This window comes from Oryzias latipes, chromosome 13, assembly GCF_053564925.1.
Source record: "Oryzias latipes strain Hd-rR chromosome 13, Olatipes_Hd-rR_3.1".
NCBI classification, from domain to species: Eukaryota; Metazoa; Chordata; class Actinopteri; order Beloniformes; family Adrianichthyidae; genus Oryzias; species Oryzias latipes.
Window position 1 is genome coordinate 3,181,434 of NC_136249.1, and position 21,186 is coordinate 3,202,619.

The window sequence follows — 21,186 nt, forward strand, 5'->3', positions numbered from 1 at the left end:
CACTTTCTGCATCCAGTGATATCTAGACACAATAAATTAAATGAAGACATACTTATGTTGCTACATCAATGTAACATGAAACTATAACTTTCAGTAGGTGACCAGATTTGAGTTTGTAAAAAAGAGGAGTGAAGTGAGATATTTGATCGAGAGTAATTGGTGTGCAGAGCTGCGTACATAAAGCAAATATGATTACATTTCATCTATGTTCAATGTTATTTTATTATATAGGTATCAAAAAAGAGGACATGTCCAGGAAAAAGAGGACGTCTGTTTACCCTACTTTCAGAAAAATAATACTAGTAAGTGAAGAAAGTGCGGCAACCGCAGCAAAAAAAAGAATGAACACGCATAACGGGCAACTTGAATGTCCATAACATTTCTTATTTACACCAAATTTTTGGTTCTTATGTTAATCTCATGCCTTTTCACTTAAACATACACTCAAGATATTCACTGCGATGTGTTATACCTTAAATTACAAATTAATAACACCAGGATTTACAGTTGACGGTAAACAGAGTTATAACCGGTGATGCGGCTATGACTACAGCTAGCTAAAGCTTACCTTGGTAATGGTGGATAAACTCTTCGTGGATGAATTTATATCCCTTGTCCAATTTATTTCCTTCAGTGGACGACTGCATCTTTACACTCTTCATCACATCGGCGCTGGTGAACTTCAGAACACAACTCAGGCTCTTCGAAAAGACTTTAGGCTGGGTTTGCACATTGATTACGTGTTTCTGGTTTTTGCGAAAACGGTCTATTCTTCCCACATATCAGACAGATACACTTTTCTGAAGGCCAGATAAAACAGTGGTCCCCAACCACCGGGCCGTGGACCGGTACCGGGCCGCGGGAAATTTTGGCACCGGGACGCACAGAAAAAAAAATTCTGTTTTATTCTTTTTTTCGAAAAAAAAAACCGTTTTATTTTGAAAAGTGACCGGATTCTCTCTGTTACATCCGTCCCACTTAACGCACGTCAAAGTTGCAACACCAAACATCACGTGATACACCCTGCTAAAATTAAACCCGAACAACCAAAATTAGCAAAAAAAAAACTTATTTAGAAAGTTGCTTTGACAAGGGGAAACGGTCCAATGAAGGGACAGAAGAAGAACCTGCACCCGCTAAAAAAGGGAAATCTGCCTTTAACAGGCAGTATCAAGAAACCTATTTAAAATATGGATTTATCGCCACGGGCAATTGTTCCCACGCACCAAACCCGCTGTGCGTAATATGCGGTGACCGGCTCTCCAATAAGGCGATGAAGCCTTCAAAATTGCTTCGCCACTTGGAGAAAAAGCACCCCATGCTAAAAGACAAGCCTTTGAAGTATTTTCAAAGGAAAAAACGTGAACATGAAGGGCAGAAGCAGTTACTGATGGCCACCACGATGTTGTAATAATAATAATAATATTAAATTTTATTTAGAATGCGCTTTACATTTTATATAAAATCTCAAAGCGCTACAATGGAGGCAGAAATAAAAATGGTTTACAATAAGAACAAAGTAAGACAAAAATAAAACAACAATGAAAGTACTAAAAAGCAGTATTAAAAAGGAAAGTTTTTAAGCCTTTTTTAAATGTGCCAAAGCTTTGTGGGGCTCTGAGGGATTATGGAAGATTGTTCCAGAGTCGAGGGGCAGCAGCCTGAAAGGCTCTGTCTCCCATAGTGGTTAGCCTGGTCCTTGGCTGATGAAGGCAGTGTGTGAAATTGGAACGGAGGAGTCGTGAAGTGGCTTGCGGGAAAAGGAGCTCACTGAGGTAGGCAGGGGCAGTTCCATGGACACATTGGTAGGTGAGGAGACAGAGTTTGTATTGAATTCTGGAACGAATGGGTAACCAGTGAAGTGACAGAAGGACAGGAGTGATGTGGTCAAATTTGCGTCTCCTTGTCAGGACCCTAGCAGCGCAGTTTTGGATGTGCTGGAGCTTTTCCAGGCTCCTGCCAGGAATCCCAACAAGGAGAGGATTGCAGTAATCTAGTCTGGAGGGGATAAATGCATGGATTAGTTTTTCTGCATCAGACTGGGTGAGTGAGGGCCGGAGCTTTGCAATGTTTTTCAGATGGAAAAAAGAGACTTTGGAGAGGTGATGTGCATGATGATCAAATGTTAGATTAGAATTGATTTAGACACCAAGATTTATCACAGGTGAAGAAAGCGGAATGTTGTGACCAGAGACCAGAATGCTTTTGGTGGAGGATGTTTTGATCTGGTGAGGGGTACCGATTAATATGGCTTCAGTCTGGTTGCTGTTGAATTGGAGAGAGTTTTCAGCCATCTATGCTTCTATCTCCTCGAGACATGCCTGGAGGGCAGAAGAAGTTAGGGTGGGAGTGGAATTCATTTTTACATTTAATTGTGTGTCGTCGGCGTAACAGTGTAATGAAATGTTGTGTTTACGAATGATTTGTCCAAGTGGAGATATGTAGATAGTAAAGAGTAAAGGTCCAAGAACAGAGCCTTGAGGAACTCCGCAGGTGACTGTGTGTGTGTGAGATTTAGCAGTCCCCAGAGCCACATATTCTGTCCTGCTTGTGAGATATGATTTAAACCAGTTGAGTATGTTCCCAGAGAGTCCAACAGTAGTATGAAGAGGGTTAAGGAGAATGCCGTGATCTACAGTGTCAAATGCAGCTGATAGGTCAAGAAGGAAGAGTAGAGATGGGGAGCCCTGGTCCGCAGCTATGAGTAGGTCATTCATGACTCGGACCAGGGCTGTCTCTGTACTGTGAGCTGGCCGGAAGCCAGACTGAAATTTTTCATACAAGCTGTGCGTTGAGAGATGATGGTGGAGCTGAGCAGCGACAACATTTTCAAGAACCTTGGACAGGAATGGTAGGTTGGAAACGGGTCTGTAGTTTGCCAAGTTATCAGGGTCCAGTACCGTTTTTTTTAAGTGTGGTCTAATGATGGCGGTTTTGAGAGCAAGGGGAACATGACCGGTTTGTAGTGATTGGTTAATTATAGTTGTGATAATTCGACTGATAATTGAAATGTTGTCTTTGATCAAGGCTGTTGGGAGGGGGTCAAGTGAGCAGGTTGAGGATTTCATAGTCCTTAAGATGGCCTCAACTTCTTTCTGTGTAGTGGGTGTGAATTCAGAAAGGGACCTTGGAGCTGTTGGTACAGTCGGGTTTTCAGATGATGAGGCAGATTGTTATTAGTCCAGGCAGTTGGCGTGTTCTGATGACGTAAGCGGCAGTGGAGTTTTGCGGCAGCAGGAGACCGGCAAAACGGGTTGCTGGGGTATGTTCAGATATTGTTCAAGGTATCTAGTTTGTAGGGATATTGCGGGGGGCGCACAAATCGACAGATCCCTGCGCTGTCTGGTGTGGCCGTGGCGGAGATTTTTGAGGTGCTTGAGTTTGTGGGTTGGCATGACGAGGCGGAGTTTCCCTGTTGTTCCGGGGGTGCGACGGCTTCATCCATCCAACTTCTGAGGTTGTCGAGGTCGCCGGTGTCGTCACAGCGCTCATCCGGGGGGGATGAGAAGGTTCGGGTGAGTACGTTGATTCACTTTGTAGAATGTGCGTAGTGAATCTACCTGAAAGTTTCATGAGGTGCTCCTGTTGTTGGATGGTGGAGTAGAGAAAGGTGTCTTGTTAGAGCTGGCAGCCGGTCCGGGGCATTGATGGATATCACCGGACAGCAGAAGGTAGATCGCGATGACCAAAGCAAGGCTCTGTTGCGGGTTTAATTTAATTTCAGAGTGCGTTTTTATACGCCGGTAGTAGTGATGTGGATGGACGAAGGTGGTAGCCAGGGCAAGTTTCCCGAATCCAAAGTGCTTGTTTTGTTGGAATTCCATTTTTGGTCGCATATATGATGGCTTACTACTGCTGTTTAATTCATTGACATTTAAAGTTTGATAGTAGTTGTCATCGTACTTTAAACTATTTAGCAACACATAAACAAGCAGAGCTGCGACTACACCTGCAGAACCTGGCGCCGCCATCTTGGGATTTCTTATGTATCTCTTATGTTGCTCATGTGATGTTCTGTTGTTGGTGTGACGTTACGAGGACACCGCTAATAAATCTGCACATGATTACACAGTGGATGTACGTTCATTATTATTATTGTTATTATTATTACTAAAGAGAAAATACCACCCCCGGTCCACGGTAAACGTGTCTTGCGTTGCACCTCAACCCCCCCCACACACACACACACACATACACACCACCACCACCCCCCCACCGGTCCGCGGTAAACGTGCCTTGCTTTGTACCGGTCCGCGGTGACAAAAAGGTTGGGGACCACTGAGATAAAATGCCAGTCCTGGGTGGCCAGTATACACGGCTAATACGAAGCTGTTCCCACACAGGTTTTGCTCCTCCATCAGAACCAGAGCCTCTTCTGGTACTCCTCGACCTCGCAGAAAGTCTGTCACAGATAGTGACATTTTGCCAAGTCCTAGTAAATAGATTTTTGCGGATTATTATCCTATCAAAAGTATTACCGTAAATTCCGGACTACAAAGCGCACCCGATTACTAGCCGCACCCACCCATTTTCACGTGTTTAACCTCTTTTATACATAGACAAGCCGCGTCGGAGTACAAGCCGCATGTATTAGGCAACAATGTCATCCTGACAAATCACGTCCTGACTCCCAGAGTAAGTGTGATGCATTAGCACACTGTGGGTAGAGTGAGCTTTGCCTCAGGCTCATGTATTTGAGTTTATCTACATCTGCCAAACAGCATGGAACTCTATTCTGTTCACAAGTTCCTCAGTTATGGTTTTTTTTAATTTATTTATTTTATTTATTTATTTTTAACTTATTGACAATCTAGGTATCATACATAAAATTACAAACAGTAACCATATAATCAACATTACATCCCTCAGTTATGATGAGGAAATTTACATCCGCGATCCCCCATTTCCCATGAGTCTTAGGGGCTAAAGGCGGGGCCAATGCCCGGCTCGCCATACTGTTGTACATGTTTAAGAATGAGCAAGTATCAGCAGTGCATGGAGGGGTGAACGGGAAAAGCTCTCCTTCCGCTTGTGTCGCGGCAGCGTTATGGTACTAACAGGGCTGGTTAAAAAACACACTAGTAAAATAAAGCAGCGACGACTGAAAAGCGCGCGGGTCACTATGACTCTGAGGTAAATTCACTCCATGCGCTATTCTCTCCGTCACGCAGCTGACCGGCTTTTCCAAACCCGATGGTGATGGTGGATTTTTTCACGCTGTTTTTAACGATTGCTTTTAACTTGAAAGCTTCATCATATTGTAGTGGCGATCATGTGCACGTTGGGTCTAATGGCACCAAAGGATTCTGGGATGCGGCCGGGCATGCGTGTTTCGTTTTGTTGAACCATGACTGAAGTGTCTAAGACCTGAAGTCAAGTCCATGCTGTTTGGCTGCTTAGAGGTGTGTTGAAAAACAAATGACTTGTGCTTGATGTTAGATAGAGAATACAAACCATTCACTGTGTCCGAAAATGCGTACATGGCGGCCGCCAATAAAACCATAAATTAGCCGCGTCACTGAATAAGCCGCGGCTTATAGTGCGGAAATTACGGTACTAATTTACAATAATCAACCTAACAATAGTTTGTTGACGTAATGTAATTAATTATTCATATACTCACTGTATATAACTAAGAGCTGTTATGCTGTAGCGCGTCCACTCTCATTTGACCGCGTAAATCTACTTTTTTCTCGAAACTTTATTTCGAGTTTATCTCGTCATGATGAGATTAAAGTCGTCATGTCGACTTTATTCTCGACATGACGACTTTAATCTCGAAACTTTGTGTCGAGTTTTTTTCTCGTCACAACGACTTTAATCTCATCATGACGAGAAAAAACTCGTCACGTTGGCCAGAATTTTTTTTCCTCACCGTGGCCCTAAAACTCCGTCGTAGAACTTAAAGTGCATCCAAAATTAAACATCTTCCTCAACACGATTGGGGAAAAGCTGCATGTGATGTATGTTTAAATGTTCGTGTTTTTCTGGAGAACCACAGGCTTTTTAGCGTCAAGCCGCTCGTCTACCGCTGCTTAGAGGAGAAGGGGGGGTCTATGAGCAGGGATGCCACTCTTTCTTCCGTTTCCATCTCAACCGTAACTTTGGTCTGGCCGTACAGCGCAGGGATCCTTTTTTCAGTATTTCCAAGAGGGAATGTCAAAGCGTGGCTCTAATGCATTCAATAAAAAACGAAATACCTCGTTCTCCACCTCCCATTTTGTTTTCCGTTTGTTATTGCCGGTGCTCTGTCTTGCAGAAGACGGCGGTTACTTCGTCTGGAAAAAAGTATCCGCGCTGGGCTGTGTCGGCTTCAGGCCAGCAACAGACACGGTTTTCTCACACAACTCCGTTGATGCGGCTTCCGTGCTGCCGGGGCATCTTTTAAGTTGCTGCTTTCGCTTCTCATTGTTTTTCCCCCCGCCAGCTTTGTTTGAATGTGTGTTCTTCTTCGTCTGCCCGCAACAGCCAATCTCGCAATGAGCGCCCCCTATCGACCTTCCGAAGAATTGTCTTACCAAAGGATGTTTTTTTTCTTTAACTTGTCCTGTCCAACAGCTGGGCAGACAGGGGGGAGCTGACGGCCTCTTGTGTTGGACATATTTTGCTTTAACAAGAGGGGTTATTAATCTTCAGACAGACCAAAGGTATGTCTGAATAAACCCCTTTTGTAATTGAGGTCAAACTTTAGTAATTTCAATCATGTTTGAAAATCTTTGGTGTTGGACCGGACGGAAAAGGAAAGAAGGGAAGAAGAGAGAGGGATGCCAGAGAGAGGGGGGGGGGGTAAGAGGGTGACAATAGGAGGGGGGGGATAAGACCACGAAGCAGCACAAAGCAACAAGTTTACTGGTTGTTTATCATTACGGTAAGGTTCAAATGTAGTACAGAAAGGGCGGGGCCTGTCCACACACACACTCAAATGTTATCAACACACCTGCTAGCTGTAAAAATGTCCACATGTCAACATGTACACAAAATCGATAGTGTTCACACACGCATACCTATGCCTTTAAACCAACTAGTGTGAAATATTTCAGTCATTCAATCATGCAAACTGTGAGTGCAAAGGTGAGCTAACACCAGTGCTCAGGTGAGTGTTTATGTTTTTCTAAAATGGATGGTGGAATGTGAAAAGAAGGAAGGAGAGTGTCCAGCCATCCCCACACCAAGACCCCCGCCGCAGCAGCAGCGGCAGCCGGAACCCCCAATGCCACACGGGAGCAGGCAGGGAACAACCGCCCCCCGGGCGACCCAGCCCGCCACCCAGGCCAGGGCCAGCAGGAGCGCCGCGGGGCCCCCAGAGCCAGAGAGCAGGGAGGCACGGAGGGAAAGGGAGCACCGCCCCAGCCCAACCAGGAGAGCAGCCCCCACCCCAAACCAAAGGATGGTTAATATAACGTTTTACGGGGTCTTTAAACGTAAATAAAAGGTCGATACTTGAGGTAAATTCACTCCATGCGCTATTCTCTCCGTCACGCAGCTGACCGGCTTTTCCAAACCCGATGGTGATGGTGGATTTTTTCACGCTGTTTTTAACGATTGCTTTTAACTTGAAAGCTTCATCATATTGTAGTGGCGATCATGTGCACGTTGGGTCTAATGGCACCAAAGGATTCTGGGATGCGGCCGGGCATGCGTGTTTCGTTTTGTTGAACCATGACTGAAGTGTCTAAGACCTGAAGTCAAGTCCATGCTGTTTGGCTGCTTAGAGGTGTGTTGAAAAACAAATGACTTGTGCTTGATGTTAGATAGAGAATACAAACCATTCACTGTGTCCGAAAATGCGTACATGGCGGCCGCCAATAAAACCATAAATTAGCCGCGTCACTGAATAAGCCGCGGCTTATAGTGCGGAAATTACGGTACTAATTTACAATAATCAACCTAACAATAGTTTGTTGACGTAATGTAATTAATTATTCATATACTCACTGTATATAACTAAGAGCTGTTATGCTGTAGCGCGTCCACTCTCATTTGACCGCGTAAATCTACTTTTTTCTCGAAACTTTATTTCGAGTTTATCTCGTCATGATGAGATTAAAGTCGTCATGTCGACTTTATTCTCGACATGACGACTTTAATCTCGAAACTTTGTGTCGAGTTTTTTTCTCGTCACAACGACTTTAATCTCATCATGACGAGAAAAAACTCGTCACGTTGGCCAGAATTTTTTTTCCTCACCGTGGCCCTAAAACTCCGTCGTAGAACTTAAAGTGCATCCAAAATTAAACATCTTCCTCAACACGATTGGGGAAAAGCTGCATGTGATGTATGTTTAAATGTTCGTGTTTTTCTGGAGAACCACAGGCTTTTTAGCGTCAAGCCGCTCGTCTACCGCTGCTTAGAGGAGAAGGGGGGGTCTATGAGCAGGGATGCCACTCTTTCTTCCGTTTCCATCTCAACCGTAACTTTGGTCTGGCCGTACAGCGCAGGGATCCTTTTTTCAGTATTTCCAAGAGGGAATGTCAAAGCGTGGCTCTAATGCATTCAATAAAAAACGAAATACCTCGTTCTCCACCTCCCATTTTGTTTTCCGTTTGTTATTGCCGGTGCTCTGTCTTGCAGAAGACGGCGGTTACTTCGTCTGGAAAAAAGTATCCGCGCTGGGCTGTGTCGGCTTCAGGCCAGCAACAGACACGGTTTTCTCACACAACTCCGTTGATGCGGCTTCCGTGCTGCCGGGGCATCTTTTAAGTTGCTGCTTTCGCTTCTCATTGTTTTTCCCCCCGCCAGCTTTGTTTGAATGTGTGTTCTTCTTCGTCTGCCCGCAACAGCCAATCTCGCAATGAGCACCCCCTATCGACCTTCCGAAGAATTGTCTTACCAAAGGATGTTTTTTTTCTTTAACTTGTCCTGTCCAACAGCTGGGCAGACAGGGGGGAGCTGACGGCCTCTTGTGTTGGACATATTTTGCTTTAACAAGAGGGGTTATTAATCTTCAGACAGACCAAAGGTATGTCTGAATAAACCCCTTTTGTAATTGAGGTCAAACTTTAGTAATTTCAATCATGTTTGAAAATCTTTGGTGTTGGACCGGACGGAAAAGGAAAGAAGGGAAGAAGAGAGAGGGATGCCAGAGAGAGAGGGGGGGGGGTAAGAGGGTGACAATAGGAGGGGGGGGATAAGACCACGAAGCAGCACAAAGCAACAAGTTTACTGGTTGTTTATCATTACGGTAAGGTTCAAATGTAGTACAGAAAGGGCGGGGCCTGTCCACACACACACTCAAATGTTATCAACACACCTGCTAGCTGTAAAAATGTCCACATGTCAACATGTACACAAAATCGATAGTGTTCACACACGCATACCTATGCCTTTAAACCAACTAGTGTGAAATATTTCAGTCATTCAATCATGCAAACTGTGAGTGCAAAGGTGAGCTAACACCAGTGCTCAGGTGAGTGTTTATGTTTTTCTAAAATGGATGGTGGAATGTGAAAAGAAGGAAGGAGAGTGTCCAGCCATCCCCACACCAAGACCCCCGCCGCAGCAGCAGCGGCAGCCGGAACCCCCAATGCCACACGGGAGCAGGCAGGGAACAACCGCCCCCCGGGCGACCCAGCCCGCCACCCAGGCCAGGGCCAGCAGGAGCGCCGCGGGGCCCCCAGAGCCAGAGAGCAGGGAGGCACGGAGGGAAAGGGAGCACCGCCCCAGCCCAACCAGGAGAGCAGCCCCCACCCCAAACCAAAGGATGGTTAATATAACGTTTTACGGGGTCTTTAAACGTAAATAAAAGGTCGATACTTGACGAAGACATCTCGAGAATCAATCGCGGGACTAAATATCGCGATATATCGCCATATCGATATTTTGGCACACCCCTATATTAAATTATAATTTAAATAGTAAAGAACAAATTATACACAGTTTCTGATTTGTGAAACCTTCCTCTGATTTGTGAAAATGTGAAATAGGTTGATTTTTATCGCATTTTATGCACTGAGTCCACCTTAGACCAGGTCCTGTGCAAGAACTGCTGGTGTGGGTACCGGATCGACTCGGGCTGCAGTATGTTCTCGGGGTCCTTCGGGGGTCCTTCGACGTCACCCTACAGTAACACCAGTTGGACAAACTACTTAGCGAGCGATTTTACGTTTAGCAATTTTACGACTTAGCGACGTCGTCATTTTATAAAGAGCTCTGTTTTTACTTTCACTCACTTCATTACATGAAAAAGAATGGCTTGAGATTGCTTAGTTTTGTTCAGAAATACAAACTTCACGAGTACCCCTAACCAGTATTAGACTATGTTCTATGTTCTTTTATTTTATTTTTGTTTTACTTATTTGCTTTTATTTATTTGTGTCTTATGTTCATTATCTTTTTGTTTTTATTTCCTTTATTCTTTATTTTCTATGTTAATATGTTTTGTTCGGCATTGTTGATTGATCTTCGAGGTAATGTTGATTACATGGTTATTGTTCATATTTAATGTATGTCACCTCAATTGTTAATGTTGTTGTTAAGTAAAAAAAAAATTAATGTATGATACCTCCATTGTCAATAAAGTGTAAAAAAAAACTTTGCAACGTTATTATTAAATTGGTCGTGCAAACTTACAGCCAATCAAATAGTGTGACGTCATCATTGGTCGAAGGACCCCGAGAACATCCGGCAGCCCGAGAACATCCGGTACCCACCGGAGTCCATCATAAAGAAACCCCCTTGCTGCTGCTCCACCACGGCCACAGAGAATGAGTTTACAGCTCCAGAGATATGACATCAGCATAACCCACTCACCTGGAAAAGACATAGCAGTTGCTGATACGTTGTCTCGCAAAGCCATTCCATATATGGACCAAGCATTAAATGAGGGAATGGAAGCCCAGGTGCATGCAGTCATGACCAGCGTTGCAGTCAGTTGTGACGGGGTCACATTATGACTATGGAAAAACATAAAGAAAAAAAACATTAGTTCTACCAGTGTTTATATATAAAGGGACTAGCATGTTTTTTCTTGTGCTGAATATATGTTATCCACTGACATTCTGGATGTGTTCTTTGTATTATTTTCATGAGTTTATTTATTTATGTTATGGACGGTTCACCTGACGCACGAAAGTCACGCCCCAAAGTTATTAAATGGGGTCAGAACGGCGTCCAGATGAGTGACGGGGGAACAGAAACCGGAGGTTTTTTGAAAGACGAAGACGAGTGGAGTGACGTGCGCGATCCGATGAGTGGGTGCATTTCAAACAAACTGATCAAAGAGACCAGCTGGTGAGATCGACATTGTTATTCCTTCTTGGTTACCCAAACACATGTTTTTTTCTAACTGGTATAACAGTTTATGTTTGTGGGGCGTCTTTTGTTTAGATTACTGGACTGAGGCCAATATAGACATATGCGCGATATGCGTTCACATGGACATTTTATTGACTCTAGTATGAGTGTGCGCCTGTGAAAAAAGAGAGAGAGAAAAGAATCTTGGGATTTAAGAAAATTCAATTTATGTTTTGAAAAAAAAACTGTTTTGTATTATTATTTGATTGTGTTTAAACATTATTTGAAGAAGCCAAAATAATTTTTGATAACATACATTATTGAAATTAAGTAGTGTTTGTTAAAAAGTGACAAAAGACTGATGGAAGTCACTTCCAAGGATCCACAGCTCAGCACTCTAAAACATTACAATGTGTTGATGCTCGTTAGATTAGATCAGATTACATAGTTCCACGATCTGCTTGGCGGGACAGACCCATACGCTGGAACCCGGAAAGAAACACAGGAATTTATTTTCCTGGACGAGGATGCAAGGGTGAGTATGTTGGAGATTGTCCATCGGCGAGATGTTACTGGCATAGCGACCGGGAGTAATGGCTTGGAGTTGTGGCGTGGCTTGAGATCTTGCTGTGGCTTAATGATCTTGGTTTGGCTGATGTCGTGGCGTGGCTGGAGGCTAGGATAGCAGGTGAGGATCAGACTGCTCTTTAGGAGGAAAGACCCAGGTGGACACTCGTGGTAATTAGTTCTGTAGATGAGGCAGAGAAGCAAGGTTAACATAGAACTTGAGTACGTGAGCATAGACTCAAAACAAATGACCAGGCTTAGTACCATAAGGCGCTAGGAACTGGCGATGAAAGCTAGAGCTTGATCTCCATAAGAAGGCAGGTAGGTGATGAGGTGAGTGTCCACAGCTGGGTCCAATCAGGAAGGCATAGCAGAGAGGGGACGGGGAGGAGAGACTGCCAGAGGCAACATGACAGTACCCCCCCTCAACGACCGCCGCCTGGCAGTCCAGGGCGACGATCAGGGTGAGCCCGGTAGAAGTCATCGATGAGGATAGGATCCACACTGTAAACCCGGATTTCATATCTAATCAAACATTTAAAGTATAATGTACTTACATGGCTCAAATCGATTAAGTTTTGATTGCATTACTAGCAGATGTAAGTATGTTATACTAATTTGTAGACCTAGTTGAGCCAGTGAATAATTTTAAGTGAAATAGCTTCAAATTTCCAAGTTTTAGTGATGCAATGCATGATGGGAACGTGATCGCTGTCACTTTGCCGCAGAGAAGACGTCACTTTGCCGCCGTGTCCCTGTTTTTTGCCGAGAAGACGTCACTTTCTCGCCGCGCACCGGACTGTCCAGTGTCTACCAAAACTCGCCAGAGACGGTAAGTAACTTTGATTTAGCTAACGTTGCTGCTGAGTCATTCAAGTTAATGTTTCCGTGTTTGTGTGTTGATACAAGGGGATGCTGGTGAGTACTGGGAGGACGTTATCTTATCTAGGTCGGCAGCCATTTTCACCTGCTAGCTAACGTTACAAGTTTTTTTTCACTTGGTGCGCTGTTTGTGAGATGTCCAAGTGAAGCAGTTTGACGTCGATGGACATTAACATTTTCATCCGTTAGTTACTTAGCTAGCCAAGTAAGTCACTTTTATCACCGAAGGGGCTTTTTATGTGTAACTTTAGAGAGAAATACGTACTTTTATTAAGTTCAACGAACATCACCGTGACCGTAACCACCTGTTTGATGGCTTTAGCTAGCCAAATTGCCGTTTTTATTGCTTGACGCGCTCTTTGTGAACTTGGAAAACTGTCGTTTTAATCAGTTCAACTGGACAATTTAAATCTCTGTAGCGTTAGCGGGCGCCGCCTGGCTTTGAACTGCCTAGTCTCGGCAGATTAGAGGCGCCGCAGGCGATAACCACGCATATTCATGGCGGCGGGGATGGGAGCGCAACGTTATTTACTTTTTTTTCTTACTGGAGGCGCTTTTGTGAGCAGTGTAATGCTGTTGTAACCTGTTTAACTAGACATTTTTCTACCTGTAATTTAAGCGTCTTGGTGACACAGCCCGATCCACGCTGAGCGAGGGACACGCACTCAGTGGGAAGAAGAGTGTAAGCGACCACATTGCATTGTTTTTTCCTATTATTAACGTTTAATGTAAATGACTTTCACCATTAATTGTATTATTGTCTTATGCACGACATGTTTTGCATTAGTGATTATTTTACCTCCAAGTGAATTGCAACCGGATTATAACAGAGTATAGCAATAACGTTACACCCCTAACAATTACATTATATCTTTAATGTTAGCTACTTTGAAAATACAGGTATATTGTTGCAGTAGACCACTGTAGCTTATATAAGTTCCCTTGTCTCTTATTTTCTTTGTTTTATTGTGTTGCAGATCATAGGAAGATATTCCTTTAAAACCACCAGTATCCTGATATTGGCAACAAACTGAATACCAACCTCTGAAAAATATGCTTTGGAAGTGTAAGTATTGCCCTCTTAACTGTGAAAAGAGAGCACGGCTATTTAAACATTATAGGCTAAAACATGGAAGTTATGCAAGAACAGAGCCTTTTCCTTGTTTATACCAGGAATGTCCATGTACATTTAAATCACTCAATGCACTAAAAGTACATTTATCTCGCCTTCACACCAAAACTGTTGATCAGCAGCCAGATGCACCAGTTAAATTTTGCTGTCTGTCATGTGGGTTTGACGAGTCTTGTTCTCAGACTGACTACTAAACTCACCTGCATACAGCACACTTAAAAGTAAACCATAAAGACAGGTGCCCATATAAAGACTGTAACTTTGAAACAAGTATATACTCCACTTTCAAAGCACACAGTAAAGTACACCATGACCAGAACTGGAAAAGTTTCAAGTCAGAAATCATTGGTTTGGATAATGTAAGTGATGACAATGATGCTGCACAAGACCAAATGTCACATGCTGATGATATGGACGATTTAGAAGATGTCAGTGTAGAAGCTAGTGAGAATGATCTTCGTGATTTAGAAAAACAGCTTGAGCACAACTTGGCATCTCTTCTGTTAAAGATGCAGACTGTCCTTCACATACCAGAGAGTTCTGTGCAAGAAGTAATACAGCAGCTTTGTCAAATCAATAAGCTGTCACAGCCACTTCTGCATAACAGAGTAAGGGATGTACTAAAGAAATATTATGCTGACATTAATGAAACCGTTGTGAGAGAGGTTATCAATGTCGTGTCAGAAAGTAACATAATGTCATTTTGTGCCAAAGATGGATCCCTAGGAACTGCTAAAAAGAGAGCGGCCTATGTACGTAGAGAGTTTCCACTGGTGAACCCCATTGAATATTGTGTGGAAAAAGGCAAAAAAACACTTGCATATGTCCCTATTGTTCCCATGCTCCAGAAGTTGCTGAACAAAACTGACATATTGGATAAAGCCATGTCAGAAAAAGTCCATGTCCCACAGGAATATAGCTCATATGTAGATGGGCAGTGCTTTAATAAAAACTCTCTTCTTGCAAGGGATGAGTTCACAATTGCTCTTACACTTTACATTGATGACTTCGAAGTAGCCAATCCTCTAGGAACATCAAAGCTGAAACATAAAATGTGTGCCATATACTGGGTCATTGCCAACATACCTGCAAAATACAGGTCAACCCTAAACTCAATCCAACTTGCACTATTGTGCAATACCTCTACAGTCAAAGAGTGTGGTTACGCTAAAGTTCTGCAACCTCTTATTTATGATCTAAAGTTATTGGAGCAAAATGGTGTTTACTTGGAACAACTAGGTGAGAGTGTGAAAGGCACAGTCTTATATGTTGTTGCTGATAATCTTGGTGCCCACTCCCTGGCAGGATTCCTGGAGAGCTTCACTACTGACAAGTTCTGCAGATTCTGTTCGGCAAGCAGTTTTGACAAACAATACCAAGAGGTATGCTCTGATTACTTTAAACTTCTAGACAAAGACTCCCATGATAAGCAGGTGCAGGAGGTGAGAGAGGATCCAGCATTGAGTCGGATTTATGGTGTGAAAAGAGCATGTCCTTTAACTGAGAATCTTGAGCACTTTCATGTAGTCACTGGTTACCCTCCTGACATCTTGCATGATATATTGGAAGGCATTGTTCCAACTGAGTTGTCCCTTTGTCTTAAAGACATGATAGACAAGGGTTATTTCACACTAGAAATGTTAAATCAGGCCATCAGACACTTTAACTACACATTTACTGACAAAACAGACCGACCTCAGATTATTGGAAAGGGATTTTCTGCCAAAAAAAACATTGGTGGAAATGGCCATGAAAATTGGTGTCTCATAAGGCTTCTTCCTTTTCTTATTGGTCACTGTGTCCCTGAGGGTGACAACACTTGGGAAATTATCATGCTTCTCAAAGATGTGGTTGAGCTAGCTGTTGCATCAAGACATACTGAGGAGACACTGCATTTCCTGGACTGTAAAATAGCAGAGCACAGACAGCTGCTGCTGTCAACATTTCCAGATTTTCATTTAAGGCCAAAACATCACTTTTTGGAACATTGCCCTCAGCTTGTAAGGAAATTTGGTCCCCTGTGTGATGTTTGGACAATGCGCTTTGAGGGGAAGCACAAGTTCTTTTAAAAGGCAATTCGCAATGTGCAAAACTTCAAAAATGTTGCCATGACACTTGCTACCAAACACCAGAAAGCAGTCAGTTATCACCTTGATTCTAGCTCTTTTTTCAGACCGTCAGTTGAGATGACAAAGGTTACCCCAGTTTTGCTTGCCTCTTTCCCTTTGAACATTCAGAGAGTACTCGCGCAAAACATTACAAAGCCTGAGTCGGTTCTTAATGCATCATCTGTTTGTGTAGATGGAATCAAATATCATCCGGGCATGAAACTCTGTACTGGCTCATGCTCAGGTCTCCCTGAATTTGCCCAGATTCAAAAAATTGTGGCTGTTAACACAGAAATTATGTTTGTTTGCCACAAAATGACAGCATGGTATTGTGAGCATTTAAGATCTTACCAACTTGTCTTTAATGACGTCCCCTCTTTGGTTGTGGTTCAGATGTCAGACTTGAATGATGTCTTCCCATTATCAGGATATAGGGTACAAGGAGAATTTATGGTAACACTGAGACGATATGTTATTTGCTAAATACCTGTCTTTTATCATGATTTCCCAGATGGCTGAGCAAGAGAATATAACCATGAGGGTTATTGTCTCAGAGGGGGATATAAGAAAGATGACGACAAAACGACCTGACACGCTTGAGGATTTGATTGGCTGGCTCAAAGGCAATCTCAAAGCAAACTATAGTTTCACCTTACAGTACCAAGATCCTGAATTTAACAATGAACTGTGTAACCTCACCAATCTCTCTGAGCTCCCAGAGAAGCCAACAATCAAAATCATCCCTATGATTGAGCTGGTACCAACCTCAGCAGACACTGAATCATATGGTGACACAAGCAGCCAGGCAGACACAGAGATCCTGTCTAACTCCTCTCTGGATAGAAGTTTTCAGTGGCCAGAGGTATTTGACATTCCCAAATTTTCAGTTGATGTTGAGTACAGACTTCGTCAAGGTAACCTGTTGTATCTGAGAGATGGAACATGTCTTAAGGTGACAAAAGAGTTGAAACATGATATACTGGAGAAATTGGCCGAGACCATGTATGCATTTAAAGCATACCAGAAAAGGAAGATTTTGAAGCAGTTGCAAAAGCTTTAGTACAAACCCACCCTTGTCTCAAAGAATCAGGGTCATCCTCCGGCTGGAATGGATGGAAGAACAGTCTCAAGTTCAAGATGGGAAACTACAGAACCAAAATGCGCCAGATTGGACGAGTTGATGTCACTGTCAATGGTGGTAAACGTGGAAGGTACACTGCAAATGCCGACCCTTCTCACAAAGGCATAAAAAAGCCAAGGAAAGGAGAATTAAATTTCCTACCTGAATATCCAGAGGGGAGGGATGACCACAACCTGGAAGAAGCTCGCCAGGTTTTGGTCAATGAAATGATGAAGACGAAGCCAAATGGGTCCCTTGTTAAGAAAAAGATGGACCTGACATTTGCGCTTCGGAGAAAAGAAGTTGTCCAAAACAAGCCTGCCATCAGCCAGATGTTACATAGATGGCCAGCTCTTTTCACCGAAAGCCAGGTATGTATTACTCCAGAGTGTTTAAAAAAGATGCATGTGTCACTGTAATGTTAAATACAATTTGTCCATAGATTCTTGTTTTTAGCTTCATATGCAATACATGTTTCGTTTCAGGTTTTTTACGAGTTCTCCAGAGTGGTGGGGAAAAGTCTCCAAGATAATTTCTTTGATGAACTTCACCATTTCTCTCCAAGGCTGATGGACCTTTTTCGGAAGAAGAAAGGCCTTACCGGCCAGCTTTTGGCCGAGCTTTTACGTCAGACAAAGGTGGGTTTGACTACATTAGTCTACTACATCTTTCCTTTCTCTGTTCATCTCAATTTTTCTCTTCTTTCTTCTCTGCTCTTTATCTTTTTATTGCTGTCTTTTTCATTCTAACCATCTCATTTCCCTTCCTTAATCGTCTCCTTTTCTCTCTTCATTACCTAATATTCTTTTTTGTCCTCCATTTTCCTATCCTGTTGTCTTCTTGTACATAAACATTGTGATGAATTTATTTGATAAATACGTGTGCAGTGTTTCCCACATAATTAGAGTATATTAGTGGTGGTGTTTGGGGATTAAGGCACAACAAAAGGGTTAAATATATCCTATATTTTTATTGAAAAGTACACATTTCCATTGCCAACACTTAGTGTCAGATAACCTAAAGACATTGCTTTTGCTACATAGCTATGCCATTTCTACACTTTCTATGACTGCTCTACATATTTCTTGTTGCAAATTTCACTCACACACACACATACACACGCCGACATGGAGGTGGACACACACAAACATGGAGATGGAGGTGGACACACTCACACCAAAAGACAACAACCTGGAGGTAGTTGCACTCGCACACACACACACACACACACACAAACTTACTGACAGTCTCACACAAACACACACACACATTCACACACACTCAAACTCAGACACACACAGGCTCACACACATGGGCCACCACAAATGCATGAATGAATGGGAAACCCTGATGTGAGTATCCTTAGCAAGATACATTTTAACTGTTGTGTCCACTATTTTGCAGACCACTGAGCCAACAGACATCAGGTGCCTTTGTCTTCGGGGACTCCCTGTCATCTTGGCGGATGATTCTTCTGCCTTCTTCAGAACATGCTCTGTAAGTTAATTTGTTTTTGTAAATGTTGCAGGTGCATGCTCCTTTTGTCTCCTTTTTAACTGTTAATGAACACTGCCATTAATTTTCAAAATTATTTGATCAGCATCAGTGTCTCCATTAAGTCTCTATTTTATGGCCAAGCAAAGATAGTTTACCCACTTTCAGTCCCAGTCCTATTGAAAAAAATGCTCCCAATAACTAGAGTTGTATGAATCCTTTTACAATTTCCCAAAACGTTTTTTAACTTTACTGGCACCAGTTGGAACTTGTGAAAATGTTTTTGGGTCTAAAACTCAAATGGGGAGTTCTGATTGCAATCGATAGGTTCTGGTTGCTCCATTGGGGGGAAAAAATAAATGAATAAATAAATCAGCATGGCTGTGACTCAGAGTGAGTAAACTACATATTTTGGGCAAAGTGTTGCAACCTGTACAGATCTGAATATGGTATTTGATAAAAACTCGATATTGTCCTTTTAATATAAAATACTTTCAGTGTGGTTTATGTTGTACAATGCTGTTCATTATGAACAGTCACATGTTATTTTTTTGCACAAAAACCATTTTCTAACTGGCATGTTTATGTTCTCTCCTTGTCAAAATGTTTCTTTCAATGATAGGATGTTACCGACAAGGACTCGTACAGTGAAACTTCAGTGGGAATTCTCTGCCTTGGTCAAGAAAATACCCAGCTCAACCCATCCAGAGTAGGGATCATCTTGGAAGGGTCTGTGGTAAAGGATGAACTGTTGAACCTACCACAGGCCTTCTGTGTCCTTTTCGGCCTGATCTATGCCCTACACCTGGACTGAAACCAAGTGCATGAAAAACACTTTAAACTTTATTCAGTAAGTAATGCGAAAAACTGGGTAAAAGTGAGCTGGTACCCAAAATTCAAACTTTGAAAAATCAGCTGGAAGCATAAATCGTGTTCAAAATGGCCCTTCTACTGTTCCAGATTTGTTTGCCACAGTTTGTAATGTTGGACTTTTATGAAAACATGTTTATTGTTGTGTAAGGTTTAGGGTACATGTGTTCTGTGGTTTTTGCACTGATTTTTGCACAGGTTTCCATGACACAGGCTTTAAAAATATTTCATTTCAAATGAGTTTGGTATTTTAGTTACAATACCAACTAAAAGCTAAAACATTTCCCTAATAGGAGTGTAAGTTACAATACCGTTTTAATGTGATTTGTTGTAATAAGGATGTACACATTATTAACACAATAAGTGTTTTTGATGGTGCTTTGTTTTATGCAATGTTCAGGGCATGAATGACACACATTTTAACCCTGTAACGTAATGCTGTTTTTAGATAAAACAGTAAAAAAAAACTTTTGTGTTGCATATTTTTCTTAATTGAAACGTTCTAGTTTAGCAAATGCAATGAATACAAAGGTTTAGTTACTTCAACTTAAAATAGTAAGTGGAGTTCATGTGACAAGTTAATTGATATTACTAGAGATTGTAAGTGAAATCAACTTGGCATTTAGTATTTTGAACTTAAAATGATAATTCCACCCTATAACCCATTACTTAAAAATTTTAAGGCAACCGGTTTCCTCAAATTTTTTAAGTAAATTCAACTTATCCGGGCTTACAGTGCAGGATGAGGGAACGGGAGATCCAAGACCGTTCCTTGGGACCGTAACCCTCCCAGTCCACCAAGAACTGGAGACCCCGGCGCCAAACATCCAACACCCGGCTGACAGTGAAGGCCGGGGCGCCGTCGATGATACGGGCGAGGGGAGGGGAAGCGGATCTGGGAAACATGGAATGACGGGTGTATCTTGAGGGTAGCTGGTAGCCATAAGCGGACACAGGAGGGGTTGATGATCCTCTCAATGACGTATGGTCCGATGAATCGAGGAACCAGTTTACGGGAGGTAGCCTGGATAGGGATGTTCTGTGACGAGAGCCAAACCCTCTGACCAGGTTGTTAAGCGGGCCCCACCACCCTGTTACAATTTGCAATGCAGCATTTGCTCTCATTGGTGCGCAGGAGAGCAGCCCTGTGTTGGACCTAGGGCACTGCCAAATCGAATTCCTGGGGCGGAAACAGAGGTGGTGAGTACCCGAGGGAGGCCTCGAACGGAGACATCCCTGTGGCGGAAGATGGATGAGTGTTGTGAGCGTAGTCAATGCAAACAAGATGATTGGACCAGTCATTAACATTTTTAGTATTAAGGCATCGGAGTGGTGCCTCCAACTTGTGATTTGCCCGCTCCACCGGGCCTTTGGACTGGGGATGGTATACAGAGGTGAGGCTGACAGTGGCTCCCAAAGCAGAGCAAAAAGCCTTCCAAACCTGGGATATCAACTGAGGACCACGGTCAGATACAATATCCTAAGACAGCGGGAGCGTTAGTAAGGCCAAAGGGCATCACTAAATATTCAAAATGGCCCAAAGGTGTATTGAAAGCAGTCGCCCATTCATGACCCTCCTTAATACGGACGAGATTATAGGCGTTTCAGAGGTCTAATTTTGAGAGAATTTGAGCTTCCTGGATGGAATCAAAAACAGAGCTAATCAGAGGGAGTGAATATTTGTCCTTGACAGGTATCTGATTTAGTTCGCAATAATCAATACATGGGCGTAGGGTTTTGTCCTTCTTTTCAACAAAAAAAACCCCTGCACCAACAGGAGA

General features: G+C 42.9%; 2 protein-coding genes across 6 annotated transcripts in view; one reads left to right on the forward strand and one right to left on the reverse strand.

Annotated features, from left to right (window-relative positions):
- The window catches only part of LOC101164176 (porphobilinogen deaminase), a 156,164-nt gene that overhangs the window by 117,077 nt on the left and 17,901 nt on the right, over positions 1 to 21,186 (reverse strand). The gene's annotated exons all lie outside the window — the stretch shown is intronic.
- Positions 9,126 to 19,815, forward strand: LOC110016269 (uncharacterized). Of its 5 annotated transcripts, none has more exons than XR_002874500.2 (4): positions 9,126 to 12,631; positions 13,301 to 13,363; positions 18,446 to 18,538; positions 19,158 to 19,815. XR_002874500.2 is itself a non-coding variant. In XM_078929598.1 (4 exons), exons 1-4 carry the CDS (start codon positions 12,712 to 12,714, stop codon positions 19,347 to 19,349), a joined length of 354 nt encoding a protein of 117 aa, XP_078785724.1. In that variant the 5' UTR covers positions 12,666 to 12,711; the 3' UTR covers positions 19,350 to 19,815. The 5 variants fall into 5 exon arrangements, 1 of the variants encoding a protein (XP_078785724.1); XM_078929598.1 differs by lacking the exon at positions 9,126 to 12,631 and adding an exon at positions 12,666 to 12,717; XR_013647128.1 differs by lacking the exon at positions 9,126 to 12,631 and adding an exon at positions 12,741 to 12,886.